The following is a 22,286-nucleotide window of genomic DNA, read 5'->3' on the forward strand; positions in this document are numbered from 1 at the left end:
CTCATGATGGAAGGGCACTTGTGCTGTAAATATGCGCTACCCGGTAGGCGGATGCAGAGTCGAGGTGTAAACCCTATTCCAACTAACTCCACAGTGGAGACGATGAACCCAAGAAATAACATGTACAGGATGGTAAGCCAAGTGCATAGTAATGGTGTCCAAGAGCACGCGAGAGTAAGAAACGTACATAGATTACATGACCATAGGTTTAAGAGTCGTGGCTACTGCAGTGGTCATTCCGAAGACACAACCACCTTCTCCCTCCTGTGCGGACTACCGTCCAATATCTCTAACCAACACCAAAATGAACATTTTTGTCACAGCCCTGGCCCAGCGCCTCAGCCCCTGTTGTGCAAACTGGTCCACCAGGACCAATGTGGCTTCATGCCGGCACAAGGTATTTGGCACTGCATACGGCGCCTCCACCTCGCCCTGGCCCATCGCCACAACCTCACACCATACCTGGCCCTCCAACTTATAGATTTTGAAAAGGCCTTTGAAATGGTTGACTGGAGTTACCTGGAGGACATCCTCGTGATGATGGGTTTCGGCCCCCATTTCCGATGCCTCATCCGTGTCCTGTAGTCCAAAGCCAAGGTCCCGACCAACGGTGCCTTCTCCGAGGCATTTCAAATCGTAAGAGGCAAGCGCCAGGGGTGCCCCCTCTCACCACTCTTATTCGCGCTGGAGACCCTGGCCTGCCTCATACGTAATGACTCCCAAATCCGAGGGTGGTCTTGGGACCCCCACCAGGTGGATAAAATTGCCCTATGTGCGGACGATGTCCTGCTTTTCCTGGCCGACCCGGAGTGCTCCGGCCCACGCTGCTTGGAGGTGCTCCGGGCCTTCTAGAACGTCTCGGGCCTGCGGCTCAACCCAGCGAAGTCCACTCAGATCCCCCTCCATCTCTCAAGGGCTTGTTTTGATTGGCAGTCAAATATCCCAATCAGTAGACAAATCGTTTAAATACCTTGGGATCTGGGTGACTCTACTCCCAGAGCTGGAATGGGCGCTTAACATTGCACCCCTGGTCACGAAAGCCAAAAACGACCTTAAGAGCTGGCAAACCCCTCCACTTAATCCCCTTGAAAGAGGGGCACTTTTTAAAATGATGATCCTCCCCCGCTTCTGATACATCATTCATAGTACCACCTCTTATCTCTCACGTAGTTGGTTCCGAGACTGACGGGGTAATTACTAGGCTCCTCTAGGGGCATGGGACGCCGCGAATAGCCCTGGCCCGCTGCCGGATCCCTCCCTTTGATAGAGGCATGGGAATGACGAATCTTCATCTCTACTACTTGGCTACCAGACTCCTTGTCATCTATGATTGGTTTACTGGGGGGTGGTCTGACCCGGCCTATTGGACTGAGAATAGAACCATGGACCTCCCGCAAATGCAAGCCTACTTTTATGGGGCTCCCATTACACAGGCGATCCCACCCATCACCAGAGCGGTCCTAGTAGCCTGGCGCTCTGCCCTGCGATACACGTGCTGGGACAAGAGACTTACTCAACATACACCTCTGTGGCATGGCACGTGGCTGCAGGAGGTATTGACCCTGGCAGGCTTTCGGCAATGGGATTATGTTGGGATCGTGCTTCATGGAGACGTCTGGGTGGTGGGTGGGAGACCACGTCAGGGCCTTCCCCGATCTACAACATCACTCCCTTCACACCTCCCAATTTTATAGGTATCCGCAGATCCCCAACCTGAACATAGTCCACCTGGTACGTCGATTCCAGAGTCTAGCCCGTTGGAGGCCCAGGTAATGATGGGAAACTTGGGCAGAGGAGGAGTGTCGCGGATATACCACTCCCTAGTGAATAATGCCCCACTACCCTGGACTCGCTGAGATCCCGCTGGGAGGGATGGCTAGGTCCCCCTAGAAGAAGCAAATTGGCATGATGCACTTATGGCTCCCAAAACTCTTACGACCTCCTCTAAACTCAGTCTAATCCAACTCTACTATCGCCACATAGCCTACCTTACCCCTGTGCGCCTACATAAGGCAGGACTGCGCTCCTCCCCAGATTGTACACAATGTGGCCAAGCCCTGGCTGATTTTTTCCACATGGTCTGATTGTGCCCTGGTCTTGCCCCGTTCTGGTCGGGTGTGGAAGCTGTGCTTACGCAGACTCTGGGTTGGCAGGTTCCCCATGATCCCATACGCCTTCTGGGGGAATTCAATGTTCTGGACGGCTCTAGAGCCGACAAACACTTTCTAGGCATGGCGGCGGCGGTAGCCAAGTGAGGACAAACCCCCTCCCAGCAAAAAATGGCGACGGGGGTGGTGGACTGGTGCACGGACCTTGAGGAACCTCTGAGGCCGGTGATGTCCTGGGAACTTCCACAAATTATGGGGTAAATGGCTGAACTTACTGTTTTGAATTAATTGCTCTGATTTTCTCATGCATCGCTATACTGCCTTTCAAATGGGGTGGCTTGCTCTAGTATTTCAATCATGACTGTGGCTTTTCTTGTCTGTTAGAGCTGGTCTCTGATTTATTATGCAATTGTATGCTGTCTTTTTTTCTGATTTTCTGATTGCAAATAAACTTGATCATCAAAAAAAGAACGATACCCACACATACACCACATTGGCAAAGCAAATAGTTCCTTGGATTTACCAAATGCTGGTTTTCTTTACTAGTGCAAGGAGGTATGGGCCTCCATGAATGCTAATCCATTGGCTTCTGGAGGAGGGCTGCTTTGAGAACAGGTTCAAACCCTGTCAGATAAAGGTTGCCTTTAATATGAAAAGCTGCCGTCAAGTCTAGCTTAATATTATAGTAACCACTACTAAGGCGAACTCATAGCAGTTTAGTAAGAGGGAGAGCACAAACGTGAAGTAGTATTTAGTTGATCGCAAGGATAGCAATAGATCACATCACTAGGATTTAGAAGACAAAAAATTGGCCTTTGGTGTGAACTTTGGATGTATTCTTGTCAGAAGGCCAGGATTTTGATATGGGTTGCAGTCTGGGACACAGCAGTGGACATATGAGGAAAGGCTTTTCTTTCGCAGTGGAGGTTCTCAACTTATAACGTAGGAGCTACAGGAAAGAGATACTGGAATCCAGGTTGTGGAGTAGGATTGTACAGTGAATGGTGTGGCTATGCATTATGAGCTTTTTGAAACCACTACATGCCCAATGAGATTTTATATTCAAATGGACGTTTTTTGGTCTAGCGTTAGGCAAGATCTTTTGATTTTACTTAATTCATGAGTTTAATAAACGTAATTATGGGAACCTGCCTTCCGTCCTTCTCTGCAGGAGGCATCTCCCCTCCTGTTGGCTGCATGCCTGCCTACTGCGCTAGAGAGCACCTCAAACCCCCCCCACCCCGCAACCACCGGTTTACGTCTGCCGGACTAGACTTCATTTCACAGTTGCCCCTGAAGGAGGGCCAGCTGGTATCCATATTTTTGTGCCTCGTGGTACAGAATAAAGGCAATCTGTGGATAGCGCATCTTGGGACGCGTGCAGGTGTAGCCCAGACCAAGGACGGGCCCGTCAGTCCGGACGAGACTAGGCTGGTCCACCCCCTGTCGCTTGACCCCCAGCTTATGGTGCTGCCACCTGCGCTGCCTGCTGTCCCTGCGCTGCCGCGATTCCCCATTCCCAGTGCTACCTACGATCCGCCTGCGACCCCCCTGCCCCTGCGCCGCCTGCAATCCCCCTGCCCCGCCTGCAATCCCCCTGCGCCGCCTGCAATCCCCCTGCGCCGCCTGCAATCCCCCTGCGCCGCCTGCAATCCCCCTGCGCCGCCTGCAATCCCCCTGCGCCGCCTGCAATCCCCCTGCGCCGCCTGCAATCCCCCTGCAATCCCCCTGCGCCGCCTGCAATCCCCCTGCGCCGCCTGCGATCCTGCTGCCCCTGCGCCGCCTGCGATCCTGCTGCCCCTGCGCCGCCTGCGATCCTGCTGCCCCTGCGCCGCCTGCGATCCTGCTGCCCCTGCGCCGCCTGCGATCCTGCTGCCCCTACGCGTTTCAAGTCCTTGCCCAGCACCCAGGACCACTAGAACCACCTACCTGGACCTGTAATGGAGGCCGCAGCAGGTTCACCCCCAACACACCGCCGGTTGAACAGCACCCAGCCCCAGGAACCCGGATCCTCCCGCCACCCCACAATACACCACCAAGGAATCCTGAACATGGACCCCAGACGCTTAAACGGCTGCTTCTCCTCCCACCCAAGATCCAACAAAGGACCCTACACCACTGACACTGCCACTTCTCCTGTGACACAACCTATGAAAGAAACCGCACCACTCCTGCCCATACCACCAAGAACAGCGCAGTGGCTCCATTGTATCCAGCTCAATGCCCGCTCACTCTGCCAACACGCTACAGAAATCTGGGACACCATCACCACCCTCTCCAAGGATGTTGCCTTCCTCACCAAAACGTGGTACAACCACTGGTCGAACCCCCCCACATAACCACCGCCAATTACGAAGGCTACAAGACAATTCACCGGGACCGTGCCAACGAACAAGGCGGAGGCATCGCCATCATCAGCAATGAAGACACCACACGTCATGTAACACCTCAACACTTCACCAATGCCCAGCACACCATCACCGCACATCTGATCTCATCCCACTGCAGCTTAAGCAAGGTCACCGAAACTCAGTGGTCACAGGCCCTCACCACCTCCCAACTTGAGGCCTCAACAGACCTCGACCAGGCTGCCCAGAACTTCGCTGCCTGGATCACCTACAGCACTGATCGAGTCGCCCCAATGAAACCTACAAAATCCAACAAGACCTCCAAAGATGCCAGCTGGTACACTTCAACTTAAGACCACCAAGCACAACTTCCACCAACTGGAGAAACAATGGCATGCCACCCAGAAACCTGCCGACATAGCAGCTCACAAAACAGCCCTCAGCAACTTTTATCAGCACATCAAAGAAGCCAAGAAAGCAGCCATCACAACCTGCATCGACTCCGCGACCAACCACATAAAGCAACTCTTCAAAATAGTCAAAGAATTCTCCCACCCAACAGCCATAGAAAACACCATCCACACCCAACCCCCAAAACTCTGCAACACCCTCTCAGACCACTTCCACAGCAAGCTCACCAACATCTACAACAATTTCAACCTCCATACCACCACTCCCAATCCCAACCTTAACAACCTCAACCAACCAACAAACACCAGCCAAACCATTACAACCCTATCACCGTTCATCGCCCTGACCACCTCAGCCATCATGGTTTCCATACACTCAAGAGCACCCACCAACCTCTGGCCCCACCACCTATACAATCTTGCAATGAACCTAATCAGCACACAATTCACTGCAACGTCAACACCTCCAACTCCACAGCAACCATCCCGGACAGATGGAAACACGCATACATAAGACCCTTCCTAAAGAAAGCAGCCGTTGACCACCCAACAATCTAAAAAATTATTGTCCGATCTCCCTGCTTCCGTACCCGGCCAAAGTACTAGAGAAAGCCATCAACCAGCAGCTCACCAAATTCCTGGAACGAAACCTCCTATTAGATGCCTTGGGCTGCGAAACTCTGGCCTTCTCCTTGAAAGGGCATGGAGGAACTCTCTACTCCGGGCTGCTGTGCTACCGGCCCCCTGCCAGCTCTTTATCAGCAGTACCAGAGCTAATTCATTCAATCTATGAGCTCTCTAATACCCATGCTAGGACTTTGCTTCTGGGAGACTTTAACCTGTGTTCGGATGGTCCTACAAGATCGGCTCTCTCGGATTTGACTCAGGCTTGTAGCGATATTCATCTGCAGCAGCTGGTGCATTCACAGACCCACATTAAGGGTCACATTCTTGATCTGGTCTTTGCCGATACTAGCCAGGTTGTGGTTCGGGATATTCTTCCGCAGTGTTGGACGGACCAGGCCCTGGTCCTTTTCTCCGTGGCATGTCCCATGGCTCCAACCGGGAATGGAAGTACTGGCATTAAGACCAGGATGGGTAGGCAGTGGTCAAAGTTACTTAGACAATCCAGCCTGCCGTCCCTGCTGGCCGGGGAAACCCCCCCTTTAGGGGTTTCTGTGGATGCAAGCTACGAGAGCCTTAGTCAGAAAATTGTTAACTCCTTAGAGGTGCTGGCTCCTCTGCGCAAAATCAGGAATAGATCCAAGACTGCTATGCCGTGGTTCACTGCGGAGTTATCGCATTTGAAGCTCTGCTGTAAACGCGCGGAGCGAGCCTGGAGGAAACACTATTTAGAACCCGATAAAGCCCTTTTTAAGCAGGCCTTGCTGACCTATAAAATGCAGATTAAAGGCACCAAAGCACGTTTCCTGGAGGAATCGCTCTTGAATGCACCGAACAAAACGCAGACCTTGTTTAAAATTGTTGGGGATCTTTCTCGTCCTGCTTCTGTGGCTAACGACATTCCTGCCTCCCAAGCTTTATGTTCCTCCTTAGCGCAGGCGTTCGAAGATAAGATCGCTTTGATCCTAAGTAAGCTTGCTCCTACAACTACAATTGTTACTCAGCCCGTACTGGGCTCCACTTTAGCGGCCGAAACGGAGGCAGTAAGGGTAGTTGGTAGTCAGGCACAGCTGGATAGTTTTCCCCTTCCGTCTTTTGAGGAGTTTTGTCTGCTGGCTAACAGTATATCCTCTGGTTCTCCTTTAGACCCATTGCCTCACAAATATTGGAAAGTATTCCAGACGGAGCTTTTTCCTCCGCTGTATGCTATCTGTTGCCAGTCTCTTTCTTTGGCACGTGTTCCAAAGTGTTGGAAATTAGCAGTGGTCTCACCTTTGTTGAAGAAGGAAACTTTGGATCCCACCTGTCCAGCGAATTATAGACCTATATCGCTGCTTCCTTTTCCCATTAAGATTCTGGAGAAACTGGTTACTAAACATCTGTCCAGTTTCCTGGAGACCAACTGCTGCTTGGACGCGTCTCAATATGGCTTCAGACCAGCACACGGCACGGAATCGGCCCTGGTGACCGTGTTGGACGATCTTCGTTTGCGAGCCGACATTGGGCGAGCGGCCTTTTTAGTGCTGCTCGACATGTCGGCCGCTTTTGACACGGTCAACCATGACATCTTGGTCAGAAGACTTGAGGATACAGGGGTGAAGGGCTCGGCTCGCGATTGGCTGTTTTCCTATTTGGGAGACAGACGCCAGGTAGTGGCCTTGCCACCATTCCAGTCGGAGATTAAAACAGTTGAGCAGGGCGTACCGCAAGGGTCTGCCATCAGCCCTATACTGTTTAATCTTTATCTTCGCCCTCTGGTGAGCTTGATTAAATCATTTGGCATCTCGGTTATTAACTATGCCGATGATACGCAGCTCATCTTCTCCATCGAGGGCAAAGATGCGGTGTCGCTGGAGACTTTCCATCAATGTATGGCGTCAACTGCGGACTGGTTGAGGCAGAATTCTCTGCAGTTTAAGAGCTCTAAAACAGAGGTTCTACACTGCTCGCTGGACCACATCCCTCGGCCACTGCCTCCTGATTTTTGGCCTGCCTCTTTTCAGGCAGTTCCTTCTGCAGCAGTATCTGCCAGGAACCTGGGCGTTGTGTTTGGGCCTGATCTCCAATTGGATCTTTTTGTAAATAAAACCGTGACCACCTGCATGATGTTGCTACGCATGCTGTGGAAGATACTTCCGCTGCTGCCGGCCCATGTTCGCCCAGAAGTGGTTCGCGGTACCATTTTGAGTAGGTTAGACTACTGCAACGCACTACTCCTGGGAGCTCCAAATAAATTGTTGGCCAAGCTACAACGCGTGCAGAATATGGCAGCCAAGCTAGCCCTGTCCCGTCGTCGATCTGATTCTTCATCTATGGCGCTAGCCGATCTTCACTGGCTACTGGTTTCACAGCGAGTTATCTTTAAGGCGCTTTGTTTGGTGTTTAAGGGACTCCATGGGCAAGGACCTGCTCCACTGCAGGAGCTGTTCCAGTGGTATGTGCCCACTCGTTCCCTTAGGTCACTGTCAGCACATCTTGTGGTAGTCCCAAAGGTATTGAGGGCTCGGATGGGCGGTCGAGCTTTTGGTTTTGTGGCGGCCAAACATTGGAATTCTCTCCCTTTGCTGTTGAGAAGTTCTGGGGAGTTTCCCTCTTTTAAGAAGGAACTAAAAACGTTTCTCTTTCCTAGGTCTGTTTAATTTCACCTGACTGCTATGTGTGGTGTTGGTATAATTGTCTAAAGCGCCAGGATACCCTTCGGGTGACAGTACGCGCTATATAAATACGCCATACATACATACATACAATCAGGATTCCGTTCCACCCACAGCACTGACAACGCACTGCTTGCCACCACAGACTACATCAGAACACTCATCAACCGTGGAGAAACTATGGCCCTGATCCTCCTCGACCTTTCCACTGTGTTTGACTCCGTGTCCCACAACATCCTTATCAGCAGACTCTACAACATAGGCATACAGCAAGACGCTCAAGTGGATCACATCCTTCCTTACAGGACGCACAAAGAGCATCCGATTGCCTCCCACCACCTCCACACCCAAAGATATCATATGCGGTGTACCACAAGGATCATCCCTCAGCCCCACCCTGTTCAATTACTACATGAACCCATTACCCCCACCAACCCCGCAGACCGTCAGATCCCATGGACACAATCTCATACGCAGATGACACTCAACTGATCCTCTCGCTCACAGAGGACTCCACCAATGCCAAAACCTACTACTGCAACGTTATGACCAACGTAGCCAAATGGACAAGAGATAACTGCCTCCAACTCAACTCCGACAACACTGAAGTACTGATCTTCGGAAAGAACACCTACGCATTGGACCACAGCTGGTTGCGTGCAAAACTCAAACCCACACCAACCAACCATGCACGCAACCTTGGCATCATCCTAGACAGTTAACTAACCATGAAAGAACAAGTCAACGCAGTTGCCTCCTCCGGCTTCCACACACTTTGCATGCTCCACCGAATCTTCAGATGGATCCCAGCCAACATCCTCATGATCAGCCACCTCGACTACAACAGCTCTCTATGCCGGCATCTCCACCAAGCTTCTCAGAAGACCCCAGACCATACAGAACGCGACAGCCAGACTCAAACCCTGCCACCCACCAGCGGCCTCCACTGGCTCTCCATACAGAAGAGATGCCAGTTCAAGATTTTCACGCACACCTACATAGCCATTCAAGACCCAAGACCGGCCTACCCTAACCACAGACTGAACTTCCACCAACCCTCCAGGCACCTGCGCTCCTTGTCACTTGCCCTCACATCCTCTTCAGCAACGTACAGCCCCCTCACTGGCAGACATCAGAAAGAGACTCAAGACCGGGCTCTTCGACTGAGTCACAACGCTCAGACACTCATAGGGGTGACAGTGTAGCGCTTTACAAATGTGGCTGGATTGATTGATAGATAAGGTCTTTAAGCCAAAGCTCTTCATCCATTGGTCTGTATTGTGGCATTCACCTTCTGCCCACTACAGCAAACCCTATATGGCAATGTTCCAGCCTACTTCAGGCACAATGGCTAGAAATGACACTACATGCCTCAAACAATTTCATACTTTACGCATCTCAATGGTATAGTCAAATGATAATTACCGGTACAGGGAGGCACAGAAGTGTCACACTGCTTGATAATCGCTTGTAAAGGTGTCTCACAAGAAACACTGGGGCTGATTTTTGCAGAGGGGTAAGTATCTGCCATCTCTATGAAAGTTAAAGTGTCTCCAGAAGGACTGCCAAACCCACCTTCCTTTAGAGCTAAATTTAAACAAGCATTGGAAATGCAATAGGTCTCGCATTGGCTTATGTTAGAGCTATTGGTGTCGTAAATGGCGTTGTAAATGACAATGTCTTTTATCCATGTGTTATGGAGTGTATGTGCCGTTTAGCATAGTTCCGTGTCATCCTAATTCCTTAGGTTTTTATTTGGGTCTGGGCCCGGACCATAAACTGTAAACATACTCTGGGTAACTCATCTCCTCCGCTGGCGGGCAAGATGCCAAACATTTTTCTCCTGTAAACAGCTCACTTTAGGGATTTGTAATATTATAAAATCAATAGGGCACACACACACACACGTTTAACCGTGAACTATAGAGCCTTTTGGTTGACAGGAGTTAGGTTGCGCAGGTCCAGCCCCTTTGGAAGTGAACACCTGGGAGCCGCCTGCGAGTGTCACTGCATGGTTAATCGCCACGTGCCATGAAGGTGTTACATAGCTAACACATCTCACGCCAGTAACAGTGGGGTTTCTCAATCCTGCTGATCCCTACTAAATCAAAATCTATTCTAGGATATCACTCCCTGTCATTACGCTGGGGCGGTGCAGTTACCATGCTTCGGAGGTAGTGGAGCTTCTTCTTCCCTCTCTGTCCTGCGTCTCCAGCTGGGGAGATCAGCAGCAGAGATCTCGGTCAGAGAATCGGATGACACTGCGGAAGTAAGACCGGGCCCTTCTGGCAGCAGCCATGGCGGTCCCTCTGTCCGAAGTCCTACAGTGACGGACGAGCAGGTGGTGACACTAAAAAGGGACTAAGGTAGTCCTCGCCAGTGTAGTGTAAACGTGTCTGCCATGAAGGGTTAGCTGTAAAGGGTTTAACTAAACCGCTTATGAAATTAGTGTGCATCACAGTTTTTAAAGTAAGTCAGCGCAAAAGAATTTATGTAAATAGGTGGAAATATTTGACTTTTAGACTCTAAATTGATGCGTTGATCCCCTGCAAGATAAATAACACATTTTCGCGAAAGTAAATCATTGCTAAGGCTTAGTTGATATGGTGTTCTTTAAAACAGGATCGAGATTCCAAAATTGCTACAGTGTTTATGCAAAACAGAGCATAGGTTTAGTGGCCTATATGATTCGTGACATGAAATAAGAATATAAATACTTCTAAATAGTTGGGAAAAATCCGCTTACCAAATGCGACACTATCACGCCCAACCGTTTGACAAACATTACTTTGCAATTTGCCATGTGTAGGCGACAACAAGCACAGCCGAAGCAGACCGCGCAGAAAATGAAAATCAAAGGGTGCCAACAGACTTACAAATGAGACTGTGTAACTCCGCCAGTAAACGATCCAGTCCGGGTGGGCGGGGCCAAAAATGGACAGGGCGGTAACCAGAAGGGACTGAGAAGCCTCTTTTACAATGAGAAGCCAGCGTTTACCATGCAAGCCAATAGGAATCATGGGCAGGGCTTCAAGTCCCCTTCCGAAAGCGTATTGATGACAAAAAGCCCTCACAGTCTGCGAGACCTAAATATGTGTAATCGGCTCTGGCAGCAGATGATCGGTTTCTTACAACAGGTTTACATCCACAACTCTGCATGCTATCTCAACAAAAAACAAAAACAAAAAAAAAAAAAAAACACTTATTGATATTATATGATACTCTGATACCGGAGTTATATTTTCAGACTTTATGCTATGTGATGAACATGTTAAATAGTTTTCAAAAATAAATTTCTGCGCACTAGATTACTAAAACGCTGCATGAAAAATGTTATCTGATAAGCTTTTAATTTTTCCCCTCCTTGATTTCTTTTGAATGACCATCCACCTTCTGCATGCCCTTCGGTGTATTGGCTAATCTAGCTTCCATGCCCTTCTGCCTAAATCCCTTTCTTATGTTGTTAGGTTGCAGGGTATGGTTTATATCTATTTATTCCAAGAGCTATTTCCTTCTCACATAGCCTTCACTTATGACAACACCCAACTCATTAACGTGTTACAAAAACACTGGATCAAATGCAGGGAATAGTTGCCATAAGAGTTCAAGGCCAATCCCAATAACAATTAACAGTGGGTTCCGGAGTAATGTAACTCACTGCAAAATACTTCAGCGTCTCATCAGGGGTAGTAATTACGATTTCAATTCAATTCACTACAACACAAAACAAGCATTGGCAGTCACAGGGCTGGAAGCCAACAGCTGGCTTATGGACATACCAATGCTTGTTTTGATGAAGGTACACCTGGAGGTCACACAGGACAGTAGGAATCCAAGCAAAACCGGACACTCAATATTGGAAACATTCTCTGATCCTAGAGACTCTGTGCACCACCTTTGGTGTAAGTGAAGCAGTAAAGACAATCTAAGGCAGACCCTGCAGTTTAATTCTCATAATGAATGAATTTTAGGCCACATCACGGATGCTACACAACATCACTCAAGATTATGTTGGTATTGCCAGAATCAGAATACTTCAGTAAGTGAACAACCATATTTCTATAAACAAAAGTCATGTTAACTCCTCTTCAGGCACTATTGTACTGATGCAGTATTAGTGAACAATCAACTTTAGGTGGCTGGCTATTTATGCTGGAGGAGCCCAGGATACAATTAGAAACTGGCCCCATGTTTGTTATCAATTGAGGATTCTGTACAGAATGCGAATTCATAGGCAGAGCAAGTAAGAGCTGTGTGAGTGCAGGTTTCTGAATTAAACAATGCCGGTCCTGGAAGACATACCTCAATATGTGCGTTGACATAGTGTTCTGTGCGTCCACGAAAAACCCATTCTTTTGAGGTGATATCTTCTATTTCTGGGATAGACCACGTAGGATCAATGCCGTCACAATGATACCAAACATAAACCATTCCATTTTGTTCACAGCTGGGCCATGTTTTAATCTTGGCAAAGTCTGGCACTGTAAGAGAGAAAGTGGGCATTAAGGAAGTCTAATACGTCAGATGTTGCTTATATGTAAAACCCTATATTTTTTAAATAAAGGGATCAACTGGTTGAGGCTATTCGCATTGAAACATGGGATCAAGTCCTGCTTTCAGTTGCACAAGTAGATCATTCTGGTCCCTCATCATAAATTCTATGGCACCCTAAAGTAGAACCGAAAGTAGTAACTCCTGCTTCACCTCCTGAAATGAAGGATGCAAAACAAAAGGTAATTTTAGGAAGGGAAATGTGTTCTTTTACAGTGTTCAGATAAAAAGGATCAGTGAAAAGGGCAATCACTGTGCCAATACAGTGATGTGAACACCAATGACTTTCCTAGATTTAATTTTGAGCACATAATAGTCATGATGAAATCAGGGGAAAGGGTTTTTAAGGGAGGGGTGCAGAGGAAGCAGCCTGCCTGCTGGTACCCGGACGCATGAACACCTTTGTTGCCGAGTACAAGCATGTGTAGGTGGACTTCTGCTGCGGCCAACTGAGAGCACATTTCCAAGTGCCCTGGATGCTGTTGCAGCCATGCCGGATGTGGTCTTCCCTGAGGATGGTGCATTGGGATTGGAGGACAGGTGTTCACTCAAAGACTATCTTTCCAATACACTGCCATCATTTTTAGCCGGCAGACATGAAGGTGCAGGAATGTCTTATTAAATGTCACCTGTGCTAGCTCATGCACTCCGACTTGCAGGACATTTGGTGTTCTACAATGAGCTTGGAGCACTCCCATTGTTTACCATTCATTGGTTTAATTGCCACTCATTTGCTGCCCTGCACATGCTGGCCTCACTTCCTCTACTTTCATGCAGTGCATTGACCAAGTACTGATTGCTTCTTCTTCCCACTGCTGCCACTATTTTGCTTTTTTCCTTCTTACTCTTCTCTCTCCAACCCTCCCGTTGACTGTGCCGCTTATTTCCTCCCATGGTTCATGTTGCTTACTTTCTCTCACCCTGCCTCCCGTTGCCAGTGTTGCCACCCCCTTAATTAAAAAGGAGAAAAATAAGACGAAAACACACAACGAAGCAGCCTTGGCAGGCCGTGACACAGCACTTTATTTTCCTGACATTTAATAATGCTGATGTACAACATTGCTAAAAGGCAGTGGCAAAACCAATAGCTCAAACTTGTTTTTCTTGGTGTTCACCTAGGAGCATTAGTGTTGATGGGGCTCAACTCAAATTGAAGAGTGGAGAAGCCAAGCAAACTGGCAGCTTTTCCTGTGCTTATGTGTCTCCTTCTCCTTCCCCAGAAAAGGGTGGTCATGCGCACGTTTGTTTCTCTGCCACAAGCATTAACATAGCTCACTCTTGGCTAATATCACCTGCTCAACTATACCATGCTGTGTCATAACACTCAAGTAGTTGGCTATGGGCTCCTGGTGAAGCATGCCAAATCCAGGAATTCTGTAATTGATTCGTCTAGCAACTGTGTCCTCTTCTTGGTAAGCGTGGGACCCCTGATTTTGCTACTTATAAGTGACGTTCAACACGGTCAACCCTAAGCCAGAAGAGTGTGAAGTGAAAGGCACCACTTCAACTTGAATTGTTATTCCCATCCGAGAGAACTCAAGCAGTTAAGACTTGATTCTTTCTAGGCAACCTCTCGTTAATCCCCAAACCCATTACTTCTGGCTTCCTTTCTTGCCTTCCCCCACTCAGTCTCACCATTTCCACATCCATTCCAATCGCCTGATCCATTATCAACTCCTGCAACAACCACAGATCCCCAAACTCCCAATGTCCGTTAATGAAATTTTGTAAAATTTGCAATTTAATTTCCCCTTTTCTTATCTATATTCAGTTTAAAGGGTTGGAAAGTGAGGCATTAGAACGAGAAGATCTTTGCAACAACAATAGTATTTGACCTTTCTGGGCAGTTTTACACCATTCCTACACTATTCTGAGCTTGCCAGAGGACTGCTTCAAAGCACTACAAGAAGCATGCAATAGATGCTTGAACATCCAAGTGCCCATGGAATATAACAATCTGCACTAGTTCTCCTGACTTTTCAAGTTTCCTCTGAAAGATTCATTATTTTAATTTTCTTTTAAGTTTGATGCAAAGTTACTTTTTTGGGAAAATGCATAATCTGACATTTTACACTTTGCCATTTATACAAGCATTTATTCACAGCCCAGCAGAATAATTACCATTCTGAGGCGATTTGCATGGTAAATCAGAGACCAAGGTTTATTTTTTTAAATCATTACGTCTACTCAATTATTATTAAATATGAGGTTTTTAATAACTCCCTCAATGGACTGCACCACACACAGTGATATTTCACAACTAGAAGTGTTGTTTTAAGCTGCTTCTAACAGATAATTATGAAACCATGCTACGTTCATTCACTTGAACTAAAATAGATTAAATTAGCAAACAAAATATGTACAAGCTGCTCCAAATGGTGGGAACAAGCAGTGGCGATAGGACACATGCTGGTTGCTAGGTGAGAATGTGAGCACATGTGGGCCATTACCAACAGGGATCCCCACCGACCCAGTAGCAAAACAATCTTGGGAGTTACAGAACAGTGCAATTGCAGTTAGTTGGGCTACATAGGACACTTCCCAATGAAAGAGGAGGTGATAGGGTCGGGGCCCGGGGAATTCTAGAATCTAGAAACATAACCTCCTTACCAACTAATGTACCTGAAGGACTTAACTCATATGAACAGATAGCAATATGCATTAACTGTTATTTTGATGCAGTTTACTCTGTCAGAATAGGACTCTTGGGCATGTTGTTGGGTCATAACAGTAATGCATGCGATTGCCCATTTGGACCTGAATGATATAGGATTGTTAAGTAAGTGACACAAATATCAATGATAAAACCTAGGATTGAGGTGAAATACAGGAACATATGCATTAATGTCTGAAGAGAGGAAAAGGACAATATAACAGTTGATGGTAGGATTCGTGAATTTGGCCTTTTTTTTTTTTTATTTGATTGTGCGCAGTGCTAAAACATTGTCAAAGAATCTTGACCGTTCACTAGGGTTCGATTATGTTTAATGATCGAAGGCTGCTACTCAAATGAAGATTTTTCGATTCCGAGGAATACATTTCCTTTGTATTTAGTTACTCCTTGCATTTTTGCCCGCAACACTCAATCAAGGTAACACCAATGAATGACTTTATAGCATCATTAATACAGGTTTACCCATTTTACTTCTTTGTCTATTACACGATGGCAAACGGAGATTAGCGAGTCTTGTTTTAATACACTTCACAAGCACTGTAAATGGCTGAAAATGTTTAACTTTAGGTCCTAGGATGCTGGTTTCCAGTCCAGGGAGGACCTGGCTTGGCAGTTCGAGCTGGACTGCTCCCATGAGGCACAGGGTCAAGACTGATTTGCAAATGGCCAGGTCTAAACTGGGGTGGCATGGTGAGCAAAAGAATGATGGATTTAACCCAGATCTTTTGACTGGGGGTGAATGTTTTGATTTGTTCTGCATTCCGTCCATCAATTGTGTGTCTTTCACTTTACCAGTGACCAAGGCTCGCACCAAGCTGAAATGCACTTTCAGTAGCCGGTCAAACACAATTTCTGCACCGGAGTGCGTCACCCCAGTATGTTCTTTTGATGCTGTGGCCAAGTGAGAATGAACATACATATACACACTAATATATGCCCAAGCAATCCGTCGCAGAACTCCACTTCACAGGCGCTGCACAAGAGACGGTACGGACCCAGATTTTCGTGCTAATTATTTTATTTCATTTCAAACCAGCACTGTCGCCATGACGCGTTTCGGCTTCAAAGAAGCCTTGATCACATGACGCCCAGAGGAGTGACCATGAAATTTAAAGTGACAGTGCAACAATCATGTGATTACGGGTACATAAACATCGACAAAATACTTTGAAGTTTAACAAATGTGCAAATTGCTCTTTTTTTCTTCGTGAAAAGTTGCATATAATGACAAACAAATGCCTCAGGAATCAAAATTATTGGCCTGTAGACATCTACAATAAAAGTTGACTAGTGCAAATACGGTTTAGAACATGTGCAAAATGCTGCTCTTATTTGTGCAAATTCGCATTTGGTTAAAATACCTGTCTATTGACTTCATAAACACGTTAAAAACCAAAACTTCAGAAGCCAAGACATTTGTATATTACTATCCTGAATATACATTGCATATAAGAAAATAACTGTAAATAATGTGCAAAGTTGCAAGGATTTAAAACAGTGTCAGTTAAAAAACACGTTAAAATCAATCCTTTGTCATAGCTTAAAAATAAGTTTGAAACCTCATTGTTCAATTAAACAATCATAGAATGCTCATAATGACTTTAACGCAGATTAACATTCAATATTAACAACAATCGTATACATTTATATAGTGTTGTGTCATTGTTATTGACAAACAATGTTAATCTTTATGGACGCCCTAGTGAGATGGACATCTCAAATTAGCGAGGATACCAAAAATTAAAATTAATGTCATACAGCCCGAGTGGGCTATCTTGTTGTATCCCAAATATATATATAGATATATATATATATATATATATCTATATATATATATATCTATATATATATATATATATATATTACACACACACACACACACACACATATACATTACTTTCACTCGGTGCTGCGTTCCGCGGTTCCCAGCCTTCGGCGTTGGTGCCTGCCAGCAGCTGCTCGAAATTTAGCAAAGTTTGTAACTCTACGCCTCAATCAGCGAAAACATAAGAGGCGGCACACCAGGAGAAGGCACAATAGTTTATTGTGCCCTAATTAAAGGACAACGCGTTTCAGCGTTTAGCCTTTGTCAAGTGTTTTCTTCACATCAAATTCCTCTAGAAATACAACTGATGGTATGTAGACATAGAAGAGTTCTTCTACATATTCATGCATTTTTCAATTCCAAAAGGGGGGATATTACAATCAGTATTGAAAAAATGATACAGTGATCCGTAATTCACGAGTCAAATCCTGTAAATGAAACAAATAAATTTACATTACTAGCGTTAGTATGGAAACAAAACTGTCAATAAAGCTTTTACAATTACCAATCGGGAGAATCGCACAATCATGCCTGAATGTTTACAACATTACACTGTTACCATGTTCAAATAAGCAGGTCACTGGGCATTAACACCGCAACACTATTATGGGAGTCCATGCTGTGCTAGTACTTTCATGTGAGAACATCCCTTCCCCTCCGCATGGTTCAAGTATTTTTGCTCGCAACATTGCCGAATGACTCATACAGTTACACCATGGATTGATAGCTACAGTGAGCTGCCAATCGCGGAATGCTATGGGGAGACAGTTTCTATAGCAAGGACATTCATATGTTTCATGTGGTTGCGTATTATCATCATCATGCATCTAATCAGTCCGAATTGTCCAGAATGCTTTATTGATAAATCTGGCCGACAAGATCATAAAAAGGCATGGACTCCCGAAACAGTGTTGCGGTGTTAACAGTTTTGTTTCCATACAAACGCTAGTAATCTAAATTTGTTTCATTTACAGGATTTGACTCCTGAAATACGGATCACTGTATAATTTTGTCAATACGGATTGTAATATCACCCCATTTGTAATTGAAAAATGCGTGAATATGTATGAGCTAACTCTTCTATGTCTACATACTATCAGTTGTATTTCTAGAGGAATTTGATGCGAGGAAAACACTTGACAAAGGCTAAACGCATCGTCCTTTGATTAGTGCACAATAAACTATTGTGCCTTCTCCTGGTGTGTCGCCCCTTATGTTTTCGCTGATTGAGGCGTCGACTTAGAAACATGGAGATATATATACACACACACACACACACACACACACACACACGCACACGCGCACACGCACACACACGCGCGCACACACACACACGCACACACACATATACACACACATCCACAAACCCAGTTGCCTGGAATGAGGAAGCCCTGCTGTGTTTCACAGTCCTGTTGCGACGTCAACCGACGCTGCAACTTGAGGGCCGGCATGTCCCAATGGATCAACACTTCGAGCATGAGAAGCGGCACAAGGTAGTCATAGCCACCCACTAGGGGATGAATTATGATGATATTTTGAGCCTGGTCACAGCAGCTCACTTGCGTAATAACATTTGGCACTACTGGATCCAGCAGGTCACAGCTGTGCCCACGCCCCATCAGGGCGGGGACTAAGTTACGTTATGGTGCCTATTTAACTGCCGTGACCAAAGACTCTTGTTTACCTGCGAGCCCCTGAGGAAATGCTTTAATAGCATGAAACGCGTCGGGCAAGACTTACTTTTTGCGAGGCACTTCTGCTGTGTTCCCAAGCCGTTTTTCCATCAAAATAGAGATTATCTACTACTCCCCTGTGTTGGGATTCCTCATTCCAGGCAAATGTGTTTGTGTAGCGAACACACAAACACACACACACGAACACACACACGAACACACACACACAAAAACGCCTAATGGCAACAAAGGAGGAATAAAATAATTTTACAGCACGGACCAGGGTCTGTGTCCGCACTTGGATGTATCCAGCGGAGAAGCAACACTCACACACACATATTACATATACACATACACACATTGTTTACCCCAGCTGGAATGACTGTCAAACAGGAGCAGGTTGGAGACCTGTGGCGTCCCACTGCTTCTTGAGGACATATGTCCATCGGCAAGTGTTAGGGCAAGGTTATTTTCTACTAAGAAAAGACCCGCTGCCATCAATAATAAAATGAGCCAATAAGTATCTCAGACAAATTTTAAGATTTGAGGGTGTACCATTTACCTTTCTCAGCATAGGGAATCCTTTTACACTTTCCATCTTCTCCATTGAACTGCCACCCATGAAATGGGCATTCAATGCAATCTCCCACAACCCGGCCTCCAACAGCTAGATTAGCACCAAGATGAGGGCAATATGCATCTACTACATATACCTGTCCCTCCTGGGTTCGATACACTGCAACTTGTTCACCTACAGAAAGCAGAAGAGGTTATAATCAATATTACAAAATATACATGTTCTACAACCAAGAACCTCTTGGTAAGAAACATATAACCATGGTTATAAAATGACGAAATGCACCTGAAAGAACATTCACTAGCATAATCAACAAGGTTTTCCCACACTTACCAGTCCATAGCAAAACCTGCTAGCAACCCTACTTCCCATTATCCAGTGTACCTGTTTAAGTACTTTAACAGCAAACAAGTGCTGAGCCGGAGAGGTGGACATAGAGGTCTCACACTAATGTCAAATGAGGATGGGAAACACAATGTGGTTCTGCTCTGACATTCTCTCACTGATCTCGAACCCCTAAGACAGGGGAGCTGCAATGCAGTTACTGAAAATGGCTCAAATTGTGTTCGCTCTGAGATCAGACCGGAAAGGTGTCACTGTTACAAGAGGTATATGAAGGGCTTTGTTATCCAGAAAGAAGATTATATTGATAAGAATTGTTTTGATAAGAAGGTTAGAGGAGTCAGAAATGTCTCAGAAGAGGCAGTGTATTCTAAGTATCCCCGCCTGTCTGTCTGTCTGTCTCACTATAGTGCCTGCATTTCTACATTTTCCACAAAACTCAGAGGAGAGGCTAAGAAGCACCACCAAACATTTGTGGAAAGTGTTCAAGTATTGCCGTACTTTTGACAAACAAGATGAGAACAGTCATCCAGTCCACATGCACAAAATGCTTTTTCATGAGCATCAGAAACAGGGGGCACTAACAGATGGGAAACCTGATTATACAGAGTACGGACTTCAGACCATGGATGAACTGCAAATCAGCATACCATGGTGGACCGACTAAGTGAGTGGCACTATATTCCAGACATCCTTTGAAAAGCTTTACACTTTAGGTATTTGAACGTGAAAGGCAAGAGTACTGTAACAGAATTCTATCAATGCAGGCATTATTGTAGAGTGACACAGGGTAGATCCAAACATTAACATTTTGCATGTGCACGTAAACATTGTTCAAAAGGTTGTTGCATGTAACAAGCTTCAAGAATTTGGATTAGGATTAGGGGGGGGGGGGGGGGGTGACTACCCACCTCAGGGAATAATCAAAACTCTTGTCAGGGTAACTACTCTGTCATTAAATTGACCTGAGCTCAACATCCTAATAACTATAGTAGAGAGCAGACAGGCCAAACTTCGGGAAATGGCTAAAGTATTTGTGCAGTGACAACAACATCAATGCAAAACAATAAAAATACCAAACTGAATTAGGAAAAGAGTAACATTTAGAAAACAGAAATTACAAATACAATTACGGTAACAATAGAGATATGTATTAAAAAAACTAAAGTAGCACTAGTTTCAAAAAGGGCAAAGAGCCAATGTTAGTCAATGGTTGCGGACCTAAATGCAATTTGAGGTAAACTACGATGGAGTGTGACTTCGTCTTTTAAGACCCAATCAACCACAGGAGTACATTTCTAAAGCCACCGGGACCTCGGGCAGGGGTGGGGGGGGGGGGGGGAGGGGGGTCTTCAAAGCTTACAGGGTGTCTGGCAGATGCCAACAGCAGGGTCCAGTTGCCACTGTTCAGTTGTTTGCCTCAAATAAAAGGCTTTTTGCAGCTGGACTGCCTACAGCTACACATGAGGCCAGCCAACTGACCCGTGGATTCCACTTTTGTCCTGGGTACAAGAGAGAGCAGGTCCAGTCCTTTAGGGCCCCTGTTAGGTCACAGATAGCAAGTCCAGTCCTTTTCATCTTCCACAGTTCCATAAATGTTCTAAAGTGGGTGCCTGGAAATGCCACATTTATGCCTGGCACTACATAGTGAATCGAAAGGACTCCTGGACACACCCTAACCAATGGGTAAAGGTTCCTAGAGGTAACCCTACCCACTTTTGCAACAGTTCAGGTTTACCTTGCTGCAAACAGGCCCAAAATGCAATGTCAGGGCAATTGTAAGACAGCAAACTTCATACTAAACATGCAGCTCAGACTTGTTAAGCAAGATTGGACACTGTAGTGTCAAAAAGGATGCCCATAGCCCCATCCTGCATAGTCTGTGGAATTCAGAGGTCCTCTCTGCCTATTCAGGACAGCATATGGTTTGCTCCTGGGAGGCAATTTACAGCTTTGCACACTTTTCAAAATGACAAAAATCACATAAGGAGAACCACAGACACAGATTTCATCAAGGCGGAGTGTAGGCCGAGAGTTGGTAGACTTATCCTAATTAGCCTTTTGACAGTTCAGACAGGGAAAGGGTAACTTTCTAAAAGTTACTTATTAAAACATACAACTTCGCCACTCAATTGGATTTTAATAATTGTTAAAAATTGTAATCTAAATATTTTTCTAGCAGGTCCCACTCTAGAGATATGATATTAGTATTTTAATCCGTACTCTAATTTCTACATAGAACAGCTATGCATGCCACTGTGAAAATAGCTTTTAGGGCCTGCACACTGCCTTGCGGTCTTCAAGAATTACACTGGCGTGACTTACTAATATTTAAAATAAAGCATAAAATATATTTGGTCATACTTTGCAAGAATATTGCAAATCACCTCAGATCTCCATGAACTTATAAAGGAACTCTGCCTTCGGACGAGTTCCTTATAGGTCACCAAACTGGAGTGGCTTGCAATATCCTTATGTCCAGCAGAGGGTACTTAATTTT

General features: G+C 45.9%; 1 protein-coding gene across 1 annotated transcript in view; it reads right to left on the reverse strand.

The window, feature by feature from the left end:
* LOC146868433 (cholesterol 7-desaturase nvd-like) overlaps positions 1–22,286 on the reverse strand; it is a 254,645-nt gene that overhangs the window by 192,777 nt on the left and 39,582 nt on the right. The window contains exons 2-3 of the mRNA XM_085610047.1: positions 19,430–19,618; positions 12,447–12,625 (exon numbers count right to left, since the gene is read on the reverse strand). Of these exons, the coding sequence (XP_085466173.1) occupies positions 12,447–12,625; positions 19,430–19,618 (368 nt within the window). The remainder of the gene's footprint in view (positions 1–12,446; positions 12,626–19,429; positions 19,619–22,286) is intronic.

This window comes from Triturus cristatus, chromosome 1_2, assembly GCF_964204655.1.
Source record: "Triturus cristatus chromosome 1_2, aTriCri1.1, whole genome shotgun sequence".
In the NCBI taxonomy this organism is placed as follows: Eukaryota; Metazoa; Chordata; class Amphibia; order Caudata; family Salamandridae; genus Triturus; species Triturus cristatus.